General features: G+C 49.2%; 1 protein-coding gene across 1 annotated transcript in view; it reads right to left on the bottom strand.

The window, feature by feature from the left end:
* The window catches only part of SHROOM2 (shroom family member 2), a 133,616-nt gene that overhangs the window by 65,806 nt on the left and 42,130 nt on the right, over positions 1 to 25,680 (bottom strand). The window contains exon 2 of the mRNA XM_065901039.1: positions 5,778 to 5,929. Within this exon, the coding sequence (XP_065757111.1) occupies positions 5,778 to 5,929 (152 nt within the window). The remainder of the gene's footprint in view (positions 1 to 5,777; positions 5,930 to 25,680) is intronic.

The following is a 25,680-nucleotide window of genomic DNA, read 5'->3' as shown; positions in this document are numbered from 1 at the left end:
TGAGATTTAGATAGAGAAGAAAACGTCACCGATTTAAGAGAAATCATGTTAAAAGCACTCACTGGTGCCTTTGTAATAAGGTAAATGGTAAGTTAGTATGGAGTTTTTTTCTTTTTTTTTTTTTTTTGCGGTACGTGGGCCTCTCACGGCCGTGGCCTCTCCCATTGCGGAGCACAGGCTCCGGACGCGCAGGCTCAGCGGCCATGGCTCACGGGCCCAGCCGCTCCGCGGCACGTGGGATCTTCCCGGACCGGGGCACGAACCCGCGTCCCCTGCATCGGCAGGCGGACTCTCAACCACTGCGCCACCAGGGAAGCCCCATATGGAGTTTTAAAACTCCTTATTATGTGCACCTTCAGTACTTACAACCGTAATTCACCATGTGCCAGATGACATCAACAGATCCTAGTATTGACTAATTAACCGTTTTGTAGAAGTTTATTCATATTTCTAGGCAAAACCACCATTTCAGACTTTTCTAATAGGCAAAAATAATACCCACATAGTATTAAAATTTAATCCAAAATTACCTTTAAAAAATTTAAAAACACCTAAGTTTGTTTTTAACAGTGTGTTTGGAAAAAAAAAACATTCGGACAAACTGCTTGGTTTGGTTTTATATTGGGTTATATGTGTTACTTAGAATATTAAGCTCTATCTAAACTAGATAATCGTCCTGCACACCCCTCACTTAAAGGGAAACCGGGTATGCGGGATTCTACAGCAGGGCTCCCATCAACCCTTCACAGCCAAAGTATGATCGGTCTCCCCACAAGTCTGTTGGATACGCAGTCAGCTCCACGGCGAACGGGCCAGGCCCCCAGGCCTTCTCTCTCCTTCTACCCCCAGTTCTCAGGGTGTGCACTCCGCACAGAACTCACATCATCCGGGTTTTAGATCCTTAACTACGTTCCTCGAATTCAAAAAAAAAAAAAAGCTTCTGAACACATGGAATGATGCCCAACCTCGGTCATAATGACAGAAATGCCCATTTAAACGGTAAAAGCATCGGTCACCTATCACATCCACAAAGCCAACAAAAACAGACTTCACGATGCACGGTACTTTCTGCCTCAAAACCTCCCATACTAGGAATGGATCAGGACGGCCTATACGCACATGTATGCGGTCTCGGGTACTAAAGCATCACACCGCAGCACCGTCTGCTGTACCCCGGAAGCACCGTTTATGTCCACACACAGAGGACCTGCTAGACACAGAGCAGAGTATCCAGACCGTGGAGCCGCACGGGGTCAGGAGAAATCTCGACTCAGAGCACTCACCCTGGACCAACCCCCATTTTCACGTGTAACACATAAGGAGGTACCTGCTTCTAAAAGGAAACCTAAGAGATGAGTACTGACACGGCCGCTCTCCGGAGCGGCAAAATGGGAAGATGAGAGGGCTTGGGAGAAAGGCTGATGTATCCCACCCAGTTCCCGTTCCAAAGTGAATGTTGTCCCACGCCCACGGGGTACTCTGAGTACTCATAAATGAGAAATAAAAAGTCACTCTTGGAGTAACTGTAGCCGGCATTCCAACACCCACCCCTTAGGGTGATCCTGTCTGTCTTGATCACAGAGCAATAAACAGAGCCTGCTAGGGGCACCTCCCAGAACAGAGCACAGCTGACCGCTTCCTGGGGACCAAACCTCCTGCTGAGTCCTGTGAACACATCACACGGAACCCCAAAGGCCTCTCCTCTTTAAAAGTGCAACGGGCTCGACATTTTTATCATCAGAGAAGTAATACACTTAGACTGTGCACTTAATGGATAAGATGGTAAGTTTTGTTATGTGTATTTTACGACAATTAAAAATTAAAACTTTTTTTCATGGGGCCTACACAGCTCTATAACTGCTTGTATGTGTTCCACTCAACTGGACTTTGAAGGGCATCTTTCCATGTCACGAAATACTGACACCATTTTGTTTTTCCCATAAATTTATTTTATTTATTTATTTTTGGCTGTGTTGGGTCTTCGTCGCTGCGCGCGGGCTTTCTCAGTCCCCTCTGCGGGGCGCGGGCTTCTCACCGCAGTGGCCTCTCCCGCTGCAAAGCACAGGCTCTAGGCGTGCAGGCTTCAGTAGTCGTGGCTCGCGGGCTCTAGCGCGCAGGCTCAGTAGCTGTGGCGCACGGGCTTAGTTGCTCCGCGCGGCATGTGGGATTCTTCCCGGACCAGGGCTCGAACCCGTGTCCCTTGCACTGGCAGGCGGATTCTTAACCACTGTGCCACCAGGGAAGCCCACTGACACCATTTTTAAATTTTGTAGTAGCACTTGTATTCTTTTTAAAAACTTTTATTGACGTATAGATTGATAATGTGTTCATTTCTGCTGTACAGCAGAGACTCAGTTATACACACGTATATATATTTTTTCATATTCTATTCCATTACGGTCTGTCACAGGCTGCTGACTAGAGTTCCCTGTGCTCTACAGCAGGACCCTGTTGTCTACCCATTCCATATATAATAGTTTGCATCTGCTAATCCCAACCTCCCAATGCACCCCTCCTCCACCCCCCACCTGCCTTTGGCAACCACCAGTCTGTGCTCTGTGTCTGGGAGTCTGTTTCTGTTTCGTAGATAAGTTCATTTGGCTGACACCATTTATAATGGCAGCACTCTGCAGTATGGATGGTCCCTAATTCACTTCAGTCATTTCCTTTTGCTGAATATCTAGGATCCAAGAAATGAAATTCTGAGTCCAAAACAGGCCTTTTGACACATGTTGCCAAACCGCTTACCAGAAAGTCTCACCAGCATTACATCTAATAAGCACTTGTTTCCCCACAACTCAGCACCAACGGGCATTGCTATTCCATTAGATCTCGGCCAGTTGGAGAATCAAAACCTAGTTTGTAAGTAAACTTGTCGATCCCTAGTTAAACGTGTTTTTAAACACTTGTTTCCTATGTGCATTTCTCATATTAGAAACTGCCTATGAGCGTCTCTCATCCAACTTTCTACTGGGGTGCAAATTCCCTTCTTTACAGCTGCTGTTACTACACCAACTTTATTACACACCTGCTTTCTCGTTTTTTGGACCCTAGAATAAGACCTGACATAGACCAACATTTCATTTTTACCTTGTGAGATGCAACCGGTGAAAATATTCACGCATCCTGATTCCGTCCCCCAGGATGTGTCACTGGCTCGGTTTTATTCGCTGCTGCCTCCCCTGGGCTGGCCGATGTCACACTGACAGGTTTTACTGAATGAGCACCTCAGTGTCAGCATCCCCATGAGGCCCTCCAATGATGCCCGTCCCAGTGCAGTTCAATTCGATTCAGTAAGTCCAAGCCCTTCATTTGCCCTTGCGCATCGGGCTGTGCAATGAGGAGCCGCAAACTGGCGAGACGGTTTGCTCACCGCGTCAACTAAGCCAGTGTTTTCCCAGTGCGGGGAGATGGACAGTAAGCCAACGAGCCGTCTGTGTGTTCTGGGGGCTCGGGCAGCCCCGCAAAGGAGACATTTCAGGTGGTGGTTTATAACCGCTGTCTCCCCTGTGTGAGTCAAGTGTCCCTCACCATCACCAGCGCTCCACCAAGTCTAACGGAATCCTGTGAGAACTTCACACGTCCTGCCTTAGGAGGCTTAATAAGGTGACCTCAAAGAAATTATACACCATGATGGCACCCGTCCTGTCCCTTGCTCCCCCAGAAGTCTCCAAAATGGCCATTCTGAGACTTCAGTTTTCTGATTTACAAGGAGGACAGCCTATTCCACTGAGAAATGAGGCTGCTACATTAATATGGCAAAGGATGAAATATTTTCCTTCTTCGTTTCTGAACCTCCTCCTTGGATGCTATTTTGGTCCCTCAAAAATAAATACATAGGGCTTCCCTGGTGGCACAGTGGTTGAGAGTCCGCCTGCTGATGCAGGGGACACGGGTTCATGCCCCGGTCCGGGAAGATCCCACATGCCGCGGAGCGGCTGGGCCCGTGAACCATGGCCGCTGAGCCTGCGCATCCGGAGCCTGTGCTCCGCAATGGGAGAGGCCACAACGGTGAGAGGCCCATGTACCACAAAAAAAAAAAAAAAAAAAAAAAAAATACATAAAAAGTCCACAGGGATATGCCTTCAAGTCTGTACCAAAAACTGAAGGCCTCGAGTCAATTTACTTTTTAAAATATACAGCCAGGCTTCCCTGGTGGCGCAGTGGTTAAAAATCCGCCTGCCAATGCAGGGGACACGGGTTCGAGCCCTGGTCCGGGAAGATCCCACATGCCGCGGAGCAACTAAGCCTGTGTGCCACAGCTACTGAGCCTGTGCTCTAGAGTCCGCGAGCCACAACTGCTGAAGCCTGTGTGCCACAACTACTGAAGCCCACGCGCCTAGGGTCCATGCTCTGCAGCAAGAGAAGCCACCACAGTGAGAAGCCCGTGCACCGCAACGAAGAGCAGCCCCTGCTCGCCGCAACTAGAGAAAACCCGCACACAGCAACAAAGACCCAATGCAAGCAAAAATAAACAATAAATAAATAAATAAATTTTTAAAAAGTAAAATAAAATTTACAGCCAATCTTGGAAAGACTGCACTAATTCTGCTAAAAGGGGCACGTCAACACTTTACTATGAATTAGCCAACTGTAGAACACAAGGTCGAGAATTATTTCTATATGAAACCAGTCACCGGAATTCCCTGGCGGTCCAGGGGTTAAGACTCAGCACTTCCACTTCAGGGGGCACAGGTTCGATTCCTGGTCCCTGGTTGGGGAACTAAGATTCCCACAAGCTGTGCAGCGTGGCCAAAAAAAAAGAAAGTCACAAAACACCTCCATGCTGCCTCGTAGTACCGTTCTAGTGCCTGTGTGTAAACGCATCACGTGCCCAACTTCACTTTCTGACCCCTTCAAATCATCCCAACTCCTATCCACAATCTCCTTTCTTGGAATATGCACTTGCTCCCCTCAGACCTCAGCACAGCACTGGAAACACCTGCTAGCTGACCTGTAAGTCTATATGCATCACATTTTAGCATAAAACCCCAAAACCTGGTAGCCCGCCACCTTGTGTAAAACACAGGCAATGACATTTCATCATTTGGAGCATAAGCCGTTTCCTCACTGCCAGAAAACCACCAACATGTTGCCAAGAATAAGATTTAAGTATTCAAAATCACTTACATCAAAATTAACAGTCAACAGTAATAAAAGAAGAAATCTTTTAAGAAGCTACTGTATAGCACAGGGAACTCTACTCGATACTTTGTAGGGAACTTCCCTGGTGGTCCAGCGGGCAAGACTGCACACTCCCAATGCAGGGGGCCTGTGTTCGATCTCTGGCTGGGGAACTAGATCCTGAATGCACGCCACAACTACAAGTCCACATGCCGCAACTAAAGATGCCACGTGCTGCAATGAAGACCCTGAGTGCCACAACTAAGACCCAGCGCAGCCAAGATAAACAACTATTGGAAAAAAACAACTTTGTAATGACCTACATGGGAATAGAATCTAAAAAAGAGTGGACATCTGTTTATGTATAGCTGATTCATTTTGCTGTATAGCAGAAACTAACACAACACTGTAAATCAACTATACTCCAATAAAAATTAATTTTAAGAAAAGAAAGAATGTTTAAAATTTTTGATGTTGGATTCATCCTTGGCCAAGAGATAGATTCTTAAGTATACATGCACATACACACACACACGCGTGCGACTTAAGTCCAAATCACGATTGCCACAGTGACACGGCGCAGCCAATAGACTCCAGGTTTCACTGTCCCGCTCCTCTCTCTTTGTAAACAAGGCACGAGGCCCAGGTCTTACCTTTTCACCACCAGCTTCAGGGTCTTATGCGACCCCTTCACCAGGCAAATCGCTTCCTGTCTAAACCCCGACAGACTGATGTCGTTGATGCCAACGATCTCATCTCCGGCCAACAACTTGTCCACTGCCGCGGCTTTGCTTCCTTCTTCGATCTGCAACACAGAAGTGTGTCCTGTGAGCCTCTTGAACAGCAAACAAGTCCCCAGGACTTGGCCAGGAATACAACATGCCCGTGACACATGCCACCCACAGGTTTTCTCAGACTGGCTTCAGGGCAACCCAGGGGTGAAGGGATCCACCTGGGCCCTGATTCCCAGCGGGAGACCAGGGATGCATCCCTCACCTGGTCTGCCTCCGCAAGGTCTACCATTCACGGAGGGGCGGGAAAGCGCACGAGCTCTCAGAAACACACCAGAAATCGCAGAGCCAGAAATACCGATTCACCTTCTGGATCTCCTTCCTCCAAAAAATAATGATGGATTTTTTTTAAAAATTATTATTTACTAGTTATTTCTCATAGATTAATCCTGCACCTAGTTATTTCCGTAACAGCTGTATTTAGATATAATTCAGATAGCACACAATTCACCCATAAAAAGATAAATGAGTGGCTTGTTAGTATATTCACAGAGTTGTCCAGCCACCACCACCACCCATTTTAGAACGGTTTCCTAACCCCAGAAGAAACCTCGTTCGTGCCTGTCAGCGGTCACTTCCCGATGCTTCCAGCCCCTGGCAACCATGCGTCTGCTCTCTGCGTCTAGGGTTTGCCTATCCTGGATATTTCATATAAACAAAATCATACAATAGGTGGCCTTCTGTGTCTGGCTTCTTTCACTCAGGTTTTCAAGGTGCATCCATGTCGTAGCCTGCGTCTGAGCTTCATTCGTTTTTATGGCTGAAGGAAGCTCCATTGTGTGGACCGACCACATTTTATTTATCCGTTCATCGGTGATGGGTATTGAAGCTGTTTTTCCTTTTTGGCTACTAATGCTGCCGTGAGCACTGGTGTACAAGTTTGTGCTTGCGCGTGCATCTTCATTTCCCTTGGGTGTACACGTAGGAGTGGAATGGCAGGGTCGTACGGTAGCTACGGCGAACATTGTGAGGACCTGCCAGACTGCCTTCTAAAGCAGCTGCACCATTTTACATTCTGCATCCGAGGGCTCCAGTTTCTCCACATCCTTGCTGACGCTTAGTATCTGATTCCTTTCCTTATAGTCCTAGATTATTACACCACGCTGGGTATGTAAAATACTCCCTACTCAGTGTTAAACACGGATGTATGAACGTGTATTGACCGACTCCTTAAAAGCATTTTATGATTTTTATCCTGAGGAATCTTAATCTTTAAATCCTCACCCTCATCTTCCCTATACAGTAATAATCCAACTCAGCACCAAATAATCCATCGATTAACCAACCTGCTTTCTGTACTAGCGCTTGGCAAACTGTGGCCCATGAGTCAAATCCAGCCAGCTGCTTTTTTTTTTTTGTAAATGAAAACCAGAGCTCTTTGTTTATACACTGCTACAGGAGAGAATAGAATAGTCTGACCCACAAAGCCAAAAATATTTACTACTTGGCTTGTTATTAAAAAAAAGCTGCCAACCCCCGTTTCACACCGAAAAGCCATTATTTTTACAAAGTGCTAGGAAAACTAGTGAAAAAGATGAATGCTTATAGGCACAGAGGTGTATGGGTTAGGAAGTTCGCTGCTCTGTTTGCCCGGACTAACCTAAAAGTCCGTTCCGAACCTCACAAAGCACTAAAGCCGTATATGTTTCTCCCCTGGTAGTTACAAAGCTGGAAACGAGGCAACTTACAGGCTCAGCTCTGAAACCACGTGGTACTTTCCTGAAGTCTCCGCCCGATCCCAAGGACAGCTGAACTTTTCCTAGGTTAATAAAGCAATTATTCATTGCAACTCCACGGCATAAACAAAATGAGCACTCCTAGCTAAACTATGAAGCGAACCATTGGGTCAACAACCGGTTTCAAAGTCTAGACAACTTTTATCCTGACATGATAACAGATCGTAAATAAGTTTCCACCCCACCAAGATTACACACTCAGCCACACGTGGCCACGGTGAAGGTTACGTGGTGGGGAGTCTCCGTTTTGGCGCGCCCCGGGTGGGAGGCCAAAGGGCCGTCCAGGCGGAGGATCGGTGGGCGGCTGCCTGAGGGGAGGGGAGGGGACCCGGGGAGAGGTGGCCTGCTCACGGGGTGACCAGCAGCGGAAGGAATTTAAAAACTGGAGGGACGGGGATGGAGGCGTCCTACACAGAAAACAGACCCACCAAGAGCTGAGGACAGAACCCTGGGGCCCCAACACGGAGAAACCTGGAAGAAGACGGGTGGGTGAAGGTGCAGGAAGCGAACAAAGAGGGGGTGAGAGTCACAAAAGCCCAAACAAGCAAACACACGCAGAGCTGGCGAGAAGCGAGGGTAGCGCGTGTACGTGCGTCCCTCTCCTTGCGATGATGCCTCTCTGAATTTCAGCTTCACAAGAAAACTCTTCAGGCAAGACAACTATGACCAAGGAACTTGCAAGGGCCTTAGGACAGCTTTCCAAGGCAGGACGTCCTGGAGGCAACCCGTGTGACTCAACCGCGACCCGCTGGGTTTTTCAGTCTCGTTCCCACAAACCCCTGGATGCACAAGTTCTGCGAGACTGTCTCCAAGCGCTGGCATCGAAGTTTGATGACATCGTGTTGCTTCCCCTCATCCGCAAAGACTTCCCAAGCTCCTCCTGCACCAGTGAAGACCGCACCCTGAAGTGTCCACCTGCGCCGTCCCGACCACACTCTACCTACATTCCCAGCAAAGACGGCTCTGGGCTTGGGAGACACAGAAGCTGGGGAATTCTCCCCGCCTGGCTTCCTCGCCAAGACAAACCGTCTGTTTGACGTTTATTGTGCTCATGGAGAAAACAGTTGTAAAAGAAGACGTTTCGAAAACCTCCAGTCTGTACTCTTGACCCCATCAAACTTCTCCCATTGGGAAGAATTAATTAGGCTTGAACTTGGTAGAGAGCAAACCTGAAGTTGGCTCTAGTCTCACAGGATACTTACGGACTCTGCCTGCCAGGACTGTACAGTGTATCACACATTACAGACACTCAGGATCGTTCTGTCACCGTCCCCTGCCTTGTAGTCAAGAGAGCGCTTGGCCTTGCCGCTGGCAGAGGGAAGTGCCTGACATCTGCAGCACGCGAGAGCCACAAACAGGGCAGTCCTGTCCCAGAGCCACCGGGCAAAGTTCTCAGTGCCGCTCGCTGTAGCTCAGAAGAAAAGTCCCTTTACAAAAAGACAGGCACACGAGAACAAATGACTCCACACCCATGATGCCTGCCCGTGTGCCACGGGCAGAAGCAACGTCCCACGTTCACACGCCAGGTCAAATATTCTGGTCTGAGTGTTCACTGGCATTGGAAAACTCCTGTTTAGGGCCTCAATTAAGACTCAAGTGTCCCCAGATGTGCAGATTTCCTTGCTGTTCTTATGGAAACACTTTATCTGGAAACAGTAGCGGGGGGGAAAAAAAGTCAATGGAAGTCTCGTTGGAACAAAGTTTTTGTATTTCATCCAACGGATGTTAGTTACAGCTGATCAAGGATGACATCCACGGAGGCCGGAGAACCTTGATTCTCCTGGGAGCCGGGACTCCCGTGGGAAGGAACCACATCAGGGCAGCAGGGGCGCGAGGGGCCGGGCTCGCCTGGCCTCGGGGCTGGAGATGAAAGACTTCACCAAGAGAGAGGCCCACGAAGGGCAACTTGAAAGGGGTGGCATGGATGGGGGCGGACATTCCACAGGGGGGTCTGCATGTGAAGACGGGGCAGAGGCAGGAAGCCGGGCCGGTCTGAGGAATGTCAGCCTGGCCCAGTGCAGAGCTCTGGCTGGGGAGCGTTTGAAGATAAGGGCAGAAAGAGGAAGATGAGGAGCTTGACCTTGAGTCGGAATCTGGCATGATATCCTGGAGGCAGTGGGGGCCCCCGAAGGCCAGCACGGAAGCAGGGGAGCAACCTTCTTATTCCAGCAAACGCGTCTGTCAGCTTCATCCTGGAGGTTGACGCGAAAAGAATTTCTTCTGCCAGAGAACATAAGGCGGCGGGTTCTGTCCCTGTACTGGACAGAAACCAAGGGCTCAAACCAACACAGGGCAGAGAACACTAACGTAAGCAAGCGCTCCAGACACTGGGAAGGAAGGTCTAAGGACCGAATCGACGCTGGACGTCAAGGGCCACGGGAAAGGGGTCGGCCGGGGGCGCTCAGACGTTGAGCGGGACTGATGTGGAAAATCGCGACACCCAGAGACCAAAACCAAAGGAGGAAGAATGTGTTAAGTCCTGTATCATATTTCAAAGGCCATGAATCACACCCGTGATTAATCCGTTATGACTATCTCAAAGAAAGCTTTGCTGTCTGGAGAACAAGCCATGAGAAAGCACTGCCTTTTGTGAGCCAGGACAATCACTGACGTCACCTCCTTAGTCTGCTTCATTGAACTATTTTAACTCATTCTCCTTGAGCTCCCTTGTTTCGGAAAAGAGAGCTGACGCATCCAGGAAAAGTATCAAATTGTGAACTAATCGGAGAGTGCATCTCCGGTAACCGAGAAGCCCATCGAAAACCAAAAACCTCTCAAGTGTTAAGACGTGAACATACCATCAGTCACGGGTCCCTGTCTCCCTTCTTGTACATCCCGAGGAGTGTTTTTATCGACTATTTGGGGAATTCAAGCTTCGCAGTAGCTCTGGAAACATGCTTAAGAAGGAAATCCCACCTCACCCCATATCTGGAGTATAAACGCTTTCTGAAGAGGTGAAATTGTTCGTTGGTTATTTTTTGGTCCAACCAGGGAAGGGTGGGATAATGAATTCAGCTTAACATTCCATGAGGGGTAGTTTTCTTTAACCTGACAACACAAAGCATACTCAATGGCACTTTGGAGATGCAGTCACGCACGTAATAGGTCTTGAACAGGATACCCGGAGAAAAACATGGTCCAAAAGGATATGTGCACTGCAGTGTTCACTGCAGCACTGTTTACAATAGCCAAGACACGGAAGCAACCTAAACGTCCATCAACAGAGGAAAGGATAAAGAAGATGTGGTGTGTGTGTGTGTGTGTACACACACACACACAATGGAATATTACTCAGCCATTAAAAAGAATGAAATAATGCCATTTGCAGCAACACGGATGGACCTACAGATTGTCATACTGAGTGAAGTAAGTCAAACAGACCAAGAGAAATATCGTACAATATCGCTTATATGTGGAATATTTTAAAAATGCTACAAAAGGCAGAAACAGACCCATAGACTTAGAGAACGAACTTATGGTTACCAAGGGGATGGGGGGAGGGATAGTTAGGGAGATTGGGACTGACAGATACACGCTGCTATATTTAAAATGGATAACCAACAAGGACCTACTGTGTAGCACAGGGAACTCAGCTCAATATCCTGTAACAACCTAACTGAGAGAAGAATTTAGAAAAGAATAGATACATGTATACCGTATAACTGAATCACTCTGTTGTACATCTGAAATGAATGCAACATTGTTAATCAACTATACTCCGATATAAAATAAGAAGTTAGGGCTTCCCAGGTGGCGCAGTGGTTGAGAGTCCGCCTGCCGATGCAGGGGACGCGGGTTCGGGCCCCGGTCAGGGAGGATCCCACATGCCGCGGAGCGGCTGGGCCCGTGAGCCATGATGGCCGCTGCGCCTGCGCGTCCGGAGCCTGTGCTACGCAACGGGAGAGGCCACAGCGGTGAGAGGCCCGCGTACCGCAAAAACAAACAAACAAAACAAAACAAAAAAATAAGTTAAAAAAATAAAAATAAAATTACCTGTACGCCTATGTTTTTTAGTATAATTACTTCCTAAAGAAAACCACTTCTTGATCTTGGCCCCTCCTGTCCCCGGTCATGACACTCCAGTTTCCCTAATAATGCGCCATGACTGCGCCATGAAAAACATGGAAATCCGAGCGTGTGGTGCTTGTGATACTCAACGTTGAGGGGGGCTATGATGTCACAGCCTGTCAACATTTGAAGGTATTCATACTTGATATCCTCTTAAGGAAAAGTTGTTTCCACATTTTAAGCCAGAAAGCCAGTGGAACACCTGTTTAGAAAAGCATCAAAACGACGTGGTTTCTTAGTTCCTCAGTTCCTACATACACTAGGAAGGAAGTACAAATTGAACCGTGTGTGTACCAATCCTCAAAACAACCAATAAAATATCAACTAGGGAAGAAAACTGCTTTCCTCATGGTTGACAAAAAAAACGTATCAAAAAGCAAGAAAAATGATAACTACCCCCACATGCAAAAAATCCTAAGAAACCAAAACCCGCCTCGTACATTCAGATTCAGATGAGCACGTCAGTATTCAGTCCCGTGCGTAAGAACACGAGGGTCTGCTCTGAAGATTCTAACACATGCCTGCCACTCACGGCTAAAGCGAACGCTGGATCACATGCCACCCCAAGACGAAGGCAGGTGTGGCCCCGACAAGGCGACAGAGCCAGGCTGAGGGGCTGAGCAGGTCAATGAGATGTGTGAAGACCCAGAGGCAGTGGAGGCTGCACTGAGCAACCGCAAGTCCAAACAGACACAGACAAGAACCTTGCTGCTCAGGGAGAGGTTTTAAGAAACAGAGAGGGGAGGGAACTTGCAACAGGGGGTCAGCAGTGGCAGCTCGGACCCCAGGCTGGCTGCAGAAGAGAACCCCGCGAGGAGCGTTCGTTCGGAGCCAAGGGGCCACGGCCTCCCCCGGGCAGGATAAAGCCCAAGGTATGTGCCTCTTCTCCAGATGGGGCAAAGGTCTAGCGGCCTCGGGACCCTGCAGACTCCAGAGCCTCAGCAGAGCACAGCACTCTAGAGAACACGGGCCAACCCGTGCAAGGGACAGTTTCTGGAGAGCAACATTCAGGGAGCATTTTCCGAACACCCCTGCCTGGTAAGTTACAATCCAGAAGGAGCAAGGTGTGCGAACGACCCATTTCAACACCACGCCAGCTAGCCTCTTAAGTGCAAACCACCCGTCGCTGCCCGAGCGAGCGGTGATACTGGGGCAGGACCTGAGGATAGCCCTCCTTCGTGGGCTGGCACCTCTGCAAGGGTCCTCAGGAGCGGGCGCTGGAGGGGCTGCTGTCCTCTCTGCCTCCTCCTGTGGACAAGGCAGTGGCTGAATCCACCGCGGCTCCACAGCCAAGTTCCACGAGCACTCCAGTGGGCAGCTTCCCGGCCAGTTTTAGAAGCATGCCCTCGGACGGCTTCCCAGGGGTTCCACTGGCATGCCAGCCAGCTCCCTGGCCACCTGCCAGGTTCTGCATGGGCAGCTTCCTGTCTGTCAGCTAGCCCGAGGGGCTCAGTGACTTTGCTGTCACACCCATGCCATGCAGATCTGAATCTCAGACTGGGGGAAGGGAGGGCAGTAAGAAGGGGGGCAGTCGCACACCTCCTTTCTCCTCCCTTATAGGTTATGTGCCTCAGCCCTCGAGGCAGTGGCTGGTCCTTACACCTGCTACTCCTGCACTCTTTTAAAGCTCTCACTACCCCGGAGGAGTTCCTAGCTCATCGTGACTCAGTAAGTTGACAATAAGTAATAATCTGCTAATATAGTTAGTAATCCTTTACACCAGGGGCTGGCAAACTTCTCCTTCAAGAGCCGTATGGTAAATATTTTAGGCTTTGCGGGGCCTTCCGGTCCCTATGGTAACTGCTCAACCTTGCCGGACAGACAGACAAGACATAAGGGGTGTTTTGCTATGTGGCCAGTTTGCGGAATCCTGTTTCCTATTATGCAGGCCCTGTTCCAATTACTATGCGCTTTCTGCCTCCCAACTGGACCCTGACGGATATAAATTCCATGTGACAAGCACAGCAAGGAAGGCACTCGTGGGCCCCGGTGGCACAGGGGAGGGAAGAGTCAAACCACAGGGTACGGGGAGGGGTATCAGGCAAGGTTTCACAGAGATGAGGGGTGATGGATCGAGGACTCTCACCTCGACCACTTCACTACACAACCCGAAGGAAGTCATTTGATTTTTCTTCGCCTCAATTCTGTCGCCCAAAACAAGGGTGGTAAGAGTTGGTTGTCTTACAACCCGGGACCAACAGGGGAATAAAAGTGAGACAATTATGAAAATATTTTGTAAATTGAGAAGTATTATACAAGTATGTTTACAAATCGTTTTACTTGTAATTTGCTGATGTTCCAATCAGGACTACAGCACAGGCTAGGTTCCTGGACTCTCAAGTTCAGTGACAAATGATCCCCATTCCTGATCATTAACACGGGGAAACCAGACGTTGAAGTGGTAAAGGGAGACCGCTTCATTTACAATACTCCAAGCTATTTAGGTAGAGTGGTTTCTAAGTCCTTTCAAGTAACATTGTTTGGGGGAAAAGTAAATCCCGAAGCTCAGTTATCCTAGATGTTCTTACTGGTTATTCTCAACCTAATTTAAAGTTTCTTTTTCCCTTGATTAGCTACTATAGCCTTACAAAAAACTTCTAAAATACAGCAAGTCGCCATTTACACATGGAGTGTTTTACAAAAGTTTCACCTAAGTGGATTATGTTCATGGAAACCCAGACCACATTTCTCACATTAAAAAAACCAGAAAACATGATTTAAGTGGTACTTAAGTTCTCAGGCTAAGACACAAATACCTCTTTAAAAGATGTCATGGTTTATATACTGTGGCTTTGCAATGAAGCAAAGGGGAAAAAAGGACACATGCCCCATCTCCCCAGACGGCCCTTTGAAATGTATGCTGCATGCACAGGTCAGGTGTTTATAACAGGCACAGCTCTGGGTCCTCTTGGTTAACACAGGAACTACGTTTTCTAGAATCTCTATCCCTGTACGGTTGGTTTAGATTGGGTCCAAAGGAGAATCTGTCCAAGGATAGAAGGCGGAAGCGATGCAGAAGAGCCCGGCAGCCTCCAGCTTCCCTTACACCCCATTGCTCTGCATCCCCTGTCTTCCTACGAGGAGATGCCTGGCCCAGGGCCACGTACAGGTGGCTGCATGGAGGCACCCTCCCGGCCAGCTCCCCAGGCCGGCTGGGCGTGGCTTCTCAGAGGCACTCCTTCCATCCAGGATCCCCCAGGCCTCCCTTACGGACCCTCTCCCACATTTATGTAAGCTCAAACTCCTGTCACCCTGTAACACCCACTGCGCCTCTGCTGCCCCGAGCGAACGAGCGTACCTCGGAGAAGAAGAGGCAGGGTGGGTCCCACGAGCTGCAAAGGAGCGCAGTGCAACCACGAAGACACCAGGACACCTGAAGGAAAGCAGCTTGGCAAGGAGCACCTGTAATTCTTGTTTTTTAAAAGCGTGGTTTAAAAACGCCACAGAAAATTTACTATCAACTGTTTTTAAATGTACAGCTCAGCAGTGTTCCCTATAATTACATTGTGTGTAACCGATCCCTAGAACTTCACCTTGCACAGCTCCGTATCCATCAAGCATCTCCCCGGCCCCTGGCAACAACCATTCTGCTTTGTGTTTCCATGAACTTGACTCCTGAGGATACCATGTGTAAGTGGAATCATACAGGATTGCCCTTCTGTGTCCAGTTACAGCGCTTGAGGTTCACCCACGTGATCACACTTCTCTAACGCTAATATTCCATCGTATGTGTATGCCACATTTTCCTTATCCTTTCGCCTGTCGATGGACACTTGGCCCGCTTCTAACCCCTGCAACTCTTGTGTACAGGGCGGATGCACAGATCAACCACTTGCAGAAACAGAGAGAATAACCTTCAAGTCAACCCTGTGCAGGTATGTTCACCAAGAGGCCCATACAAGAATGATCATACTGGCATCGACCACACCAGCTAAAACACAGAAACCACCCAAATGTCCAGCAGACAAAACACGGCATAGCCCAACGATGGGGTACGATGGGGTACGATGGGGTACCGCACCGCCCTTCCCCGCCACGGCGCTACAGACATCCAATACCAGGGCTTCCCCTCCAATACCAGGGCTGGATGGCCCTGTGCTCTGGGTGGCGGCCGTCACACACTGAGGAGCGGCATTCTCGGTCCCCACCCACTAGGTGTCAGCAGCGTCCCCAACGCCAAGTCAGAACAACCCAAGCGTCTCCGGATACTACTCAGGGTGCCCCGGGGTGGGGGTTGGGGGGAGGGGGCAGGGGACAAAAGCTATCACCCCCAGTTGAGAACCACTGTTCTAGAGAAAGGACGAAGTACCTGCAACAGTCATCATAACTCTTGGGGAACACAGGAAACCGGACAGCTCTAACATCCCCTTTGAACCTGCCGCAAAGCCTCTTCCACCAGCAACGCGAGAGGCCAGCTGCTCAGGCCAGGTGGAGCCACTGTGTTCAACCAAATCCCACCATTACCAGGCAGAACAGGCCTTGTTCTGGACACCCTGAGCCCTGCCCAAACAGCACGGGGCTGCAACTAAGAAGCCTCTGTCCTTTCTCCCCGAAGAAATGGTCCTCCTTGTCTGCAGCCTTTGTTGGCTGGGTCCCCTCTACTCACACCCCACTACCCCTGACACGCACACACTCACTCCGCCTGGCTCACCCCACTCATCCTTTTGGGTCCCACACCAGGACCCCCCAACACCGCTTCCACCGTGGGACCCAGTGGCCACCTCCTGGCCTCCTGAATACCCTGGGCACATCACCACTCAGGGCTCCAAACCCTCTGGTATTGGGTTTTTATATATTCCTTATTTTTTTTTTGCGGTACGTGGGCCTCTCACTGTTGCGGCCTCTCCCGTTGTGGAGCACAGGCTCCAGACGCGCAGGCTCAGCGGCCATGGCTCGCAGGCCCAGCCACTCCGCGGCATGTGGGATCCTCCCGGACCGGGGCACGAACCCGTGTCCCCTGCATCGGCAGGCGGACTCTCAACCACTGCGCCACCAGGGAAGCCCTATATATTCCTTTCTTCCTTTCCTTCCCTCCTTCCTTCCTTCCTTTCTTTCTGGCCGCGCCACGTGGCGCATGGGATCTTAGTTCCCTGACCAGGGATGGAACCCATGCCCCCTGCAATGGAAGCTCAAAGTTCTAACCACTGGACCACCGGGAAGTCCCCCAAACCCCCTGTTTTTGGTTCCCTGCTTCTGCTGCCAGCCCCACAGCAAGACTCGCATCTCCTGGAGGATAAAACCCCGAAAGTATCTTTATTTCTTCCCCTCCGATATCAGCGTCTGTCACGACACAACAGGCAACCTCTGTGGGAAGGGTGAACAGAGAGGGAAAAGAGTCAGCCTGGAGAGTGAAGTTCTCGTCTAGAGCCAGCGTTCACCTTACACCACAGGAGGAATACAACACAGACCTGCCCTTTGCAGTGCGTTGTACGAGTATCAAGCACGGACCGGGCAGAAGCAAGCAGGCTCCGTAGCAGTCGGGGAACAGAGACCTGCCCCGACTCTAACCTTTTCTCGTACATCTTTTGCAAATGAGTAGTGGGAACATCTAAGCACCGGTTCAACAGGGATGACTGGAGTGACTTAATTCTGCAGTTTTCAAAGAAGAAAAGCAATCTGCAGGAGCTGATAGGCAATCAAGAAACAGGAAGCGGAACTGCTGGACAAGAGAACAAAGTGTCCCTGCTTGTCAGACACACGGCTGTTTATTTGTAATGGACGTTCCCAGCCTTCTGCTGTTTCAAAGAAACGGCGCCTGTTCTTTTAGATAAGGCTGCCGCCGGGCAACTCAGGAGAGGGGCTGCTCCAAGGGGACCCGCCCAAGGCCACCTCACCTTCCCTTTAGATGAGTCAGAGCTCCCCGGAAGGCTTCGTCTCTCTATCGGGTGAAAGAGAGAAGATCTCACCCATCACGAGGGCTGTCTCTTTGAAAAACTCTCCTCAGGGATGCTGTCAGAGACAGAATGCTTGTGTCTCCCCCCCACACCCCCCCGCAAATTCACATGTTGAAACCCAACCCCCAATGTGACGGTATAAGGAGGTGGGGTCTCGCGGAGGTGACTGGGTTATGAAGGTGGAACCTTCAGGAATGAGATCAGTGCTGTTATACGAGAGCCCCCCCCCGCCCCCACCGACAGCTGCCTCACCCCTTCTACCGTCTAAAGATACAAGAAAATGCCACCTGTGAACCAGGAAGCAGGTCCTCGCCAGACACTGAATCTGCCGGCACCTGTATGGATCCTGGACTTCCAGCCTCCAGACTATGAAAACTCAATGTTTCTTGTTCATAGGATTTTTTTTTTTTTTTAATTACGGCAGCTCAAATGGACAAAGATAGATGTCAAAGGCCAAGCCTGGGGAACATAACTAAGCACAGGGATCTCGGGGCTGCACACACTAGCACCCAGAGAGTAGGGAAGGGGACCGGGGTGCAAAAGACAGCCCTCGAAGGGGGCCCTGGGGCGGCGGCAGGACGCTCCCCTCTGAAGGCGCAGCGGCTACGATCAGGTCCTGGCTGCTGGGAGCCCCAGGGAAATTAACAGCCAGTGTGGGCGGATCTTCCAGGTTTCTGGGGGTTTTTTTGTTTGTTTTAAAGAAGCTGGAGATCTGGATTTTTACGGGTACTATCCCTCTGTCCTCAAATCGCTGGCACTCTTCTGCTTTTAAAACTTGGCGAGAACACCCCCACAACAAAAGAAAAGTTGCATGGGAAAGTCACATGCGCATAACCCCCAAGGGGCAGCCTGTGATTTCGGGCGTTCCCGTCCTACTCTGCGTACATGCCTCCTCTCTGCAGTTAGAATCCACCCCCAGGCAGGATCCTGCACACATCAAAGTGGTCTCCGCTATGCCCACCGCCAGGTCCTCTTCCTGCCTCCCCACGGCCGGCCGGTCTATCAGGGCTTCGCCCCCGTCCGGATCCTCCAAGATCCCTGACCCCATCTTTCGCAGGTGCCGCCCTCCACCGTTGTTACTAGGATCCGATCGTCCGCGGTGGCCGGCAGCACTGTGGAGCCAGAGTCCCCACAGACACGGGAGGGGCCCCGTGCGTCCCCCCTCACAGGGAGGGTAGCCGTGACGGTCCTGACAGGAGACGGGAGCGGATGTCGGCTGGAGGCTTGTGAGGAAAGCCTTTGTCTCTGCCATCAAAGGGGCAGAAACATCTGGAACCACGCTTTCCCTCTGCTTCTGGCCGTGAACAAAGACACCGACTGTGGATGCAGAGCAGAGACCCGAAGGGTCCCAGGGCCCTAGGGGTGCCCAGCATGGGGCTGGGCGGTGAGGCAGCAGCACACACACACCCCACCCCACCCTCTCCCGGGGCTCCCTGGAAGGGCCTGGGGTGAGGTCCTTAGAGAACCAGACGGGTTCATCCAGAAGATATCCAACTTTAGAATGAGTCCTCGTTCTTTATAAATACAAATCGTTTTTTCCTTTTAATGTTTATAATGTTAAAAAAAATCAACACCAAAGAAACCGTTTGAAACACTAAAACTTTGTTGGCTTTTATAATTAAAAAACTACTGACGGGGCTTCCCTGATGGCGCAGTGGTTGAGAGTCCGCCTGCCGATGCAGGGGACACGGGTTCGTGCCCCGGTCTGGGAAGATCCCACATGCCGCGGAGCGGCTGGGCCCGTGAGCCATGGCCGCTGAGCCTGCGCGTCCGGAGCCTGTGCTCCGCAACGGGAGAGGCCACAACAGTGAGAGGCCCGCGTACCGCAAAAAAAAAAAAAAAACTACTGAAGGACTTCCCTGACGGTCCAGGGGTTAGGACTCTGCACTTTCACGGCCAAGGGCGCAGGTTCAATCCCTGGTCGAGGAACTAAGATTCCGCAGGCTGCGCATGGTGGCCAAAAAAGAAAACAAAAACAACAAAACCGCTGAGGGGCATCATTTATTATCACGTCTGAGACACAGGCTACGAAAACCTATAACGTCTTGCTGTACTCATGTTTTTATTTAAGACATATTGCGTACGCTCTAGAAATCTACCAGCTCCAAGTCCCTACATTTCTCCTCATCTAACACCTGTACTCCTGGCTGACAGAGGAGTATAATGCATTTAAAAAATATATCATGGGGGCTTCCCTGGTGGTGCAGTGGTTAAGAATCCGCCTACCAATGTAGAGGATACAGGTTCGAGCCCTGGTCTGGGAAGATCTCACATGCCACGGAGCAACTAAGCCCGTGTGCCACAACTACTGAGCCTGTGCTCTAGAGCCCGTGAGCCACAACTACTGAGCCCACGTGCCACAACTACTGAAGCCCGCGTGCCTAGAGCCCGTGCTCCACAACAAGAGAAGCTGCCGCAATGAGAAGCCCATGCACCGCAATGAAGAGTAGCCCCTGCTCGCCACAACTAGAGAAAGCCCGCGCACAGCAACAAAGACCCAACGCAGCCAAAAATAAATAAATAAAATAAATTTATTTAAAAAAATATATATATATATATATCATGGACGAGGGGAGTGAGGGTTGGAGACTTATAAAATCTAGAGAGTTTAAATCAATGGGACTACTACACGAACACAGGTTTTTCACTAAACACGTTCCTCATCTCCACAGTCATATTATTTCTCCCCAGTGAACTGAAGTTTAGAATCAAACCAAAACTGCCAAAATATTATGTTTCTAAGTTGTAACCTCCCTCTGTCATCTAAAAATAGAAAAATAAAAGAGAAAGCACTTAAGATTGAAGCTACTCCATGCGCCCCCTACATTCAGAGCAACACTGTTCACAATAGCCAAGACGTGGAAACCTAAACGTGCATCAACGGATGAATGGATAAAGATGTGGTACGTGTATACAATGGATTACTACTCAGCCATGGAAAAGAACAGAATAGTTCCAACTGCAGCAACATGGATGGACCTAGAGATGATCACGCTGAGTGAAGTCAGTCAAACATCACAGGATGTCACTTATGTGTGGAATCTAAACTATGACACCAATGAACTTATCTACGCAACAGAAACAGACTCACAGGCATAGAGAACAGACTTGTGGTTGCCAAGGGGGAGGAGGGGTGGGGGAGGGATGGACTGGGAGTTTGGGACGAGCAGATGCAAACTAGTACATACAGAGAGTGGCTGAACAACAAGGTCCTACCGTAGAGCACAGGGCACTACAGTCAATATCCTACGATAAACCATAATGGGAAAAAAATACGAAAAGGAATGTAACTATGTATAACGGAATCACTGTGGTGTACAGCAGAAATTAATACAACATTGTAACTCAACTATACCTCAATAAAAAGAAAGAAAAGGGGGCTTCCCTGGTGGCGCAGTGGTTGAGAGTCCACCTGCCGATGCAGGGGACATGGGTTCGTGCCCCAGTCCGGGAAGATCCCACATGCCGCGGAGCGGCTGGGCCCGTGAGCCATGGCCGCTGGGCCTGCGCGTCCGGAACCTGTGCTCCGCGGCGGGAGAGGCCACAACAGTGAGAGGCCCACGTACTGCAAAAAAAAAAAAAAAAGAAAAAAAAAAGAAAGAAAAGATTTAAGCTACTCCAATCCCGATGAGGCTGCACCGAAAAAAAACAGAGACCTTTTGCCGACTTTTCAGCGGCCAGCTTTCACAGGCGAAATCCTCGTTCCTGAATGTTACATGTGTGTCTCCCAAGTGCATTCACAGCTTTGGGGAAAAACTGGACTCATTCTTAAGTTTAAAAAAAAAAAAAAAAGACTCGTATTAAAATGACTTTAACTCTTCTGACACAGCAGTGCCTCCTCGTCTGCCGAGGCAGGGCACAGGTCAAGAGCCTCTGGGCTGTGCTTCGCGGCAAGGGAGGTGTGCAACCTTTTATCAGGACGTCAGAGTTTGCTTAGGAGCCCACTTCCCCTTCTTCCCCAGGCTGAAGACTGTATTATTCACTAGTCAAGGGAAAACAGTTAACCATGGGCCGGTTTACGGTGGGCAGAAGTGTGCAGAGGCAGGCACGGGCCACGAGAGCCCGACACACCCCGAGACTGCGCCCGGAGGAGGGAAGGAGCCATTATGTCTTCCTGGGTTGGGGTGCTGTAACACTCAGCGTGGCAAAGCTGCAGCACCAAGGCCATTCTGTTTTTTTTTTCCTTACTGGAGTATAGCTGCTTTACCCTGCTGTGCAAGGGCATTTTTGAAGCTGGCCACAGCCTGCCTTCGTTCCATCTCCTGTGCTTTATTCCGCCCTACGGGGGACAAATTAATACAAAATATACATTCGTCTGCTAGGACTGATATGGGACTACTTGGGACTTTTATCACTGTGTTCAAAAAAGGGGGGGAGGCAGCTATCTCCCATGACAGGGTATTAAAAAATACTTTGTCCAAAATATCCAAAATTTGGTATTTTGATATCAAAATATCAAACGATATCACTTGTACCTGGAATCTAAAATATGACACAAAGGAACTTATCCACGAAACAGAAACAAGATCACAGACACAGAGCAGAACTGTGGTTGCCAAGGGGGTGGCAGAGGGAGGGATGGATTGGGAGTTTGGGGTTAACAGATGCAAACCACTATATATAAAATGGATAAACAACAAGGACCTACTGTAGAGCCCAAGGAACTCTACTCAATATTCTGTAATAACTGCATGCAAAAAGAATCCGAAAAAGAATGGATATATGTGTAACCGTACCACTCTGCTGTACACCTGAACTAACACAAAACTGTAAATCACCTATATTCCAATAAAAACTTTTAAAACAGACTGCATTTCTTACGTTCTATAATGTTCTAAAATACCATTTTCCCCCAAGGCACTAACGATTATTGCATGATTTTTCTGTAACCTAGAAAATTAGTATCTCATTTTAAAAATATAACTTTATCTATGAGGAGTATCCTTATAAAATTCTCTAAGTTGTAGTGTGTTTTAGAGAATTTTCCATTTCCTGACTAAAGTTACTAGGAAATGTTATATATCTAACAAGTAATTTTAGCCTTGATTATTAGCAGAATTAAATTTTTCTGCAACAGCAATTCTACAGTCATTTTTATTGTGGGTCTAATTCAACACACCTGAAAACTGCAATTCATGCAGACCTATGCCCTAATAAGGCATGATGTGTGTCCCAAGGGAGACTGGGCATAACAGAAAGAAAGCCTCCGGCAGACCCAGTTCAAATAGAAATTCAAGATGGTGCCATTAAGAATTAAGCCTCAGGGACTTCCCTGGTGGCGGAGTGGTTAAGAATCTGCCTGCCAATGCAGGGACACAGGTTCAAGCCCTGATCCGGGAAGATCCCACATGCCGCGGAGCAACAAAGCCCGCGAGCCACAACTACTGAAGCCCGTGCGCCCTAGAGCCCGTGCTCCACAACAAGAAGCCACGGCAATGAAAAGCCCGCACACCTCAACAAAGAGTAGCCCCCGCTCACCGCAACTAGAGAAAGCCCATGCACAGCAATGAAAATCCAACACAGCCAAAAATAAAATAAATAAAATAAGAAAGAATTAAGCCTTAGATGCTACAAAAAAAAAAAAAAAAAAAAAACCCAAACAAACAAACAAAAAGCCCCCAGCAAGGAGCTAGACAAGTCTCAGCAGGAAAACTTGTACAGACGGTTTGGGCACCAGGAGGTCATATGTTTGCTGCTCTCCACCCCAGCACAGAGAAGCCTGGAAGGTCTTCAGGAGCAGAGCGTGGAAAATCAATCTAGTCAACTGAATATTCCAAGTAATCAAAGCTTTAGCTGAATATGTTGCTGAGAGCTGCTGTCAGGTTTTTTTGTTGTTGCTGTTGTTTTTTTACAGACTACCACTCGGCCTCTTCATGGGCACTAACCTCCCCAAAGGATATGGATGGCTCAGCCAGCTGGTAGTCACGCCCTGCCCTGCTGTACATCTCCATCAGCTTCAGGAGACACTGCCTTAAACGAGCAGGCCCTTCCTGCTGGACCCTAACTTGAAAGGAACGGAATGAGACAGAGACAGGCCAGGTTCACTGTCTGACACAGTGAACTCCTATTAACACAAGACCAGAAACTGATGGGACAAAATAGACACTCGTCACCTAGGGAACATCCCTGGCTCTAAGTTAAAATTCCAGGCTAAGTGGTCAATGACCGATTACCGGAGTTTTACCACAGAATAAGGTTCTGAACTTTTTATCCTTATAAAAGCAGGACAGAGGAGGCAACCCAAAGCAGAAGCTAAAAGAGTAGCGTCACCAGAAAGGGGAAGCAGCAGTGTTTCGACAGAGTAGAAGAAAAACAAGTCTGTACCTTTCCACATTTCCATTCATGTGCCTGGGATAACAGCACTGTCTGCACACACAAACTTCAGAGGAAAATACTGGGCGAACCGGCGAGAAACTCAAACATCTGAGCGGCAGCGCTGCATTGTTTTCTCTGAACCCCAGCCTCCTGGATGGCCGGTTCGCTCGAGGTGGGGCATATATGACCAAGTAATCACCGGGTTCTGGATCATTTAAGGCTCTGACCGAGAGACAAGCGAAGTGGGATTTATTACAGAGAGATGGGGAAACATGCAAACCACAGGACTGGGAACTGCCCAAGCAGGTTCCAGAGAGCAAAGAGGACAAGCAAAGTCCGCGACGGCCCCAGGGCAGAAACCGGCTGGTTGGCATGCCAAGGTCCTGGAGGCAGCTGCGTGAATGTGCTCCAACCCCGCCTTCTTTCCTTACTTCCTCGTGTAAGGACAAAAGTCCTAGGAGTCTGAGACAAGAGACTGGCCCAAGGTCGTTCAGTGAGTGAAAGGTATGAAACGTGACTCATCAATAAAATCAACTATTGACACACACACACACACACACACACACACACACACACACACACACGCAGGCACATCTCCAGAGAATTACGCTATGTGGAAACAGCCAATCCCCAAAGGTGACATGCTCTCTGATTCTATTTACATCTTATTCTTGAAATGAAACAATTACAAAAACAGCAGCCAGGGCTTAAGGTGGGGTTGAGGGCAGGAGGGAGCGGGTATGGCTATCCAGGGGCCACATGCGGGATCGAACGGTTTGTATCTCGACCGCATCCATGTCAACATGCGGGTTGTGACACTGTTACTAGAGCTTTGCAAGGTGTTACCATTGGGAGACACCAGGTAAAGGGTATGTGGTGTCTCTCTATAGCCTTACAATTGCAAGTTCATCTACAGTTCTCTCAAGATACAAGCTTAATTAAAAAAGACTGGCCAAGAGAGGACCACACGGCCACCCAGGTTGTTCCGGGGGCAGAAGCGAAGGGATGTGGCTGGCTGACCCTTGGGAGGCCGTGGGGACAGGTAGGGCTCCCCACCCAAGCCAAGACTTAACAACGGGGAAGCGATTTTCGTAAAGAAATCGGGGTGCTCCAAGGAAGGGCCACGGGAGCGAGGAAGCCAAACAAACACCGACCAACGTCCACTACTCGTTTCAGAGGATGTGAACTCTCACCCAGCAGCCGGTCGGCAAGCCACTCACTCACTTCAAACTCTGAAGCCACTTTGCAAAGTCTTAGAAAAATGACCACCCAAGTTCTACTGATGCAGCCTGTTTGCTGCCACTGACACTCAGGAGACTATCAACCACTCAGCCCATGGAAAAAACTCGACAGTTACAGTAATCAAAGGGAGCAGGGAGGGGGAACTCAAGCGTGTGGAACGCAGGGCCCTTCTCTCTACCACCATTCTAGGCAGACACAGGACTTGGCTTTAAATCCACACCATTAAAGGCACTCAGCTTTTATAAAATGGAAGTATATCTTCTTCCATCTCGACTGACAGCTAGACAGTAACATCAATAAGGCTTCACTGATGTGAATTTATCTAGCTCACTTAAAGAAAACCCTGGGAATTAGACGTCATGTCCCTCGGCACTGAACGGAATTACAGGATGTCTGTACGGTATGCGATTTTTAACCATATTCTCATTTGAGTACAAAATTTAATGGACAGTTTTTAAATGAACAATCCCTTGGGGTCAATAAAACTAAAGTCTGTCCTGCCTTACTTTG

Source organism: Phocoena phocoena, chromosome X (genome assembly GCF_963924675.1).
Source record: "Phocoena phocoena chromosome X, mPhoPho1.1, whole genome shotgun sequence".
NCBI lineage: Eukaryota > Metazoa > Chordata > Mammalia > Artiodactyla > Phocoenidae > Phocoena > Phocoena phocoena.
This window is presented reverse-complemented; position numbering and strand designations above follow the sequence as displayed.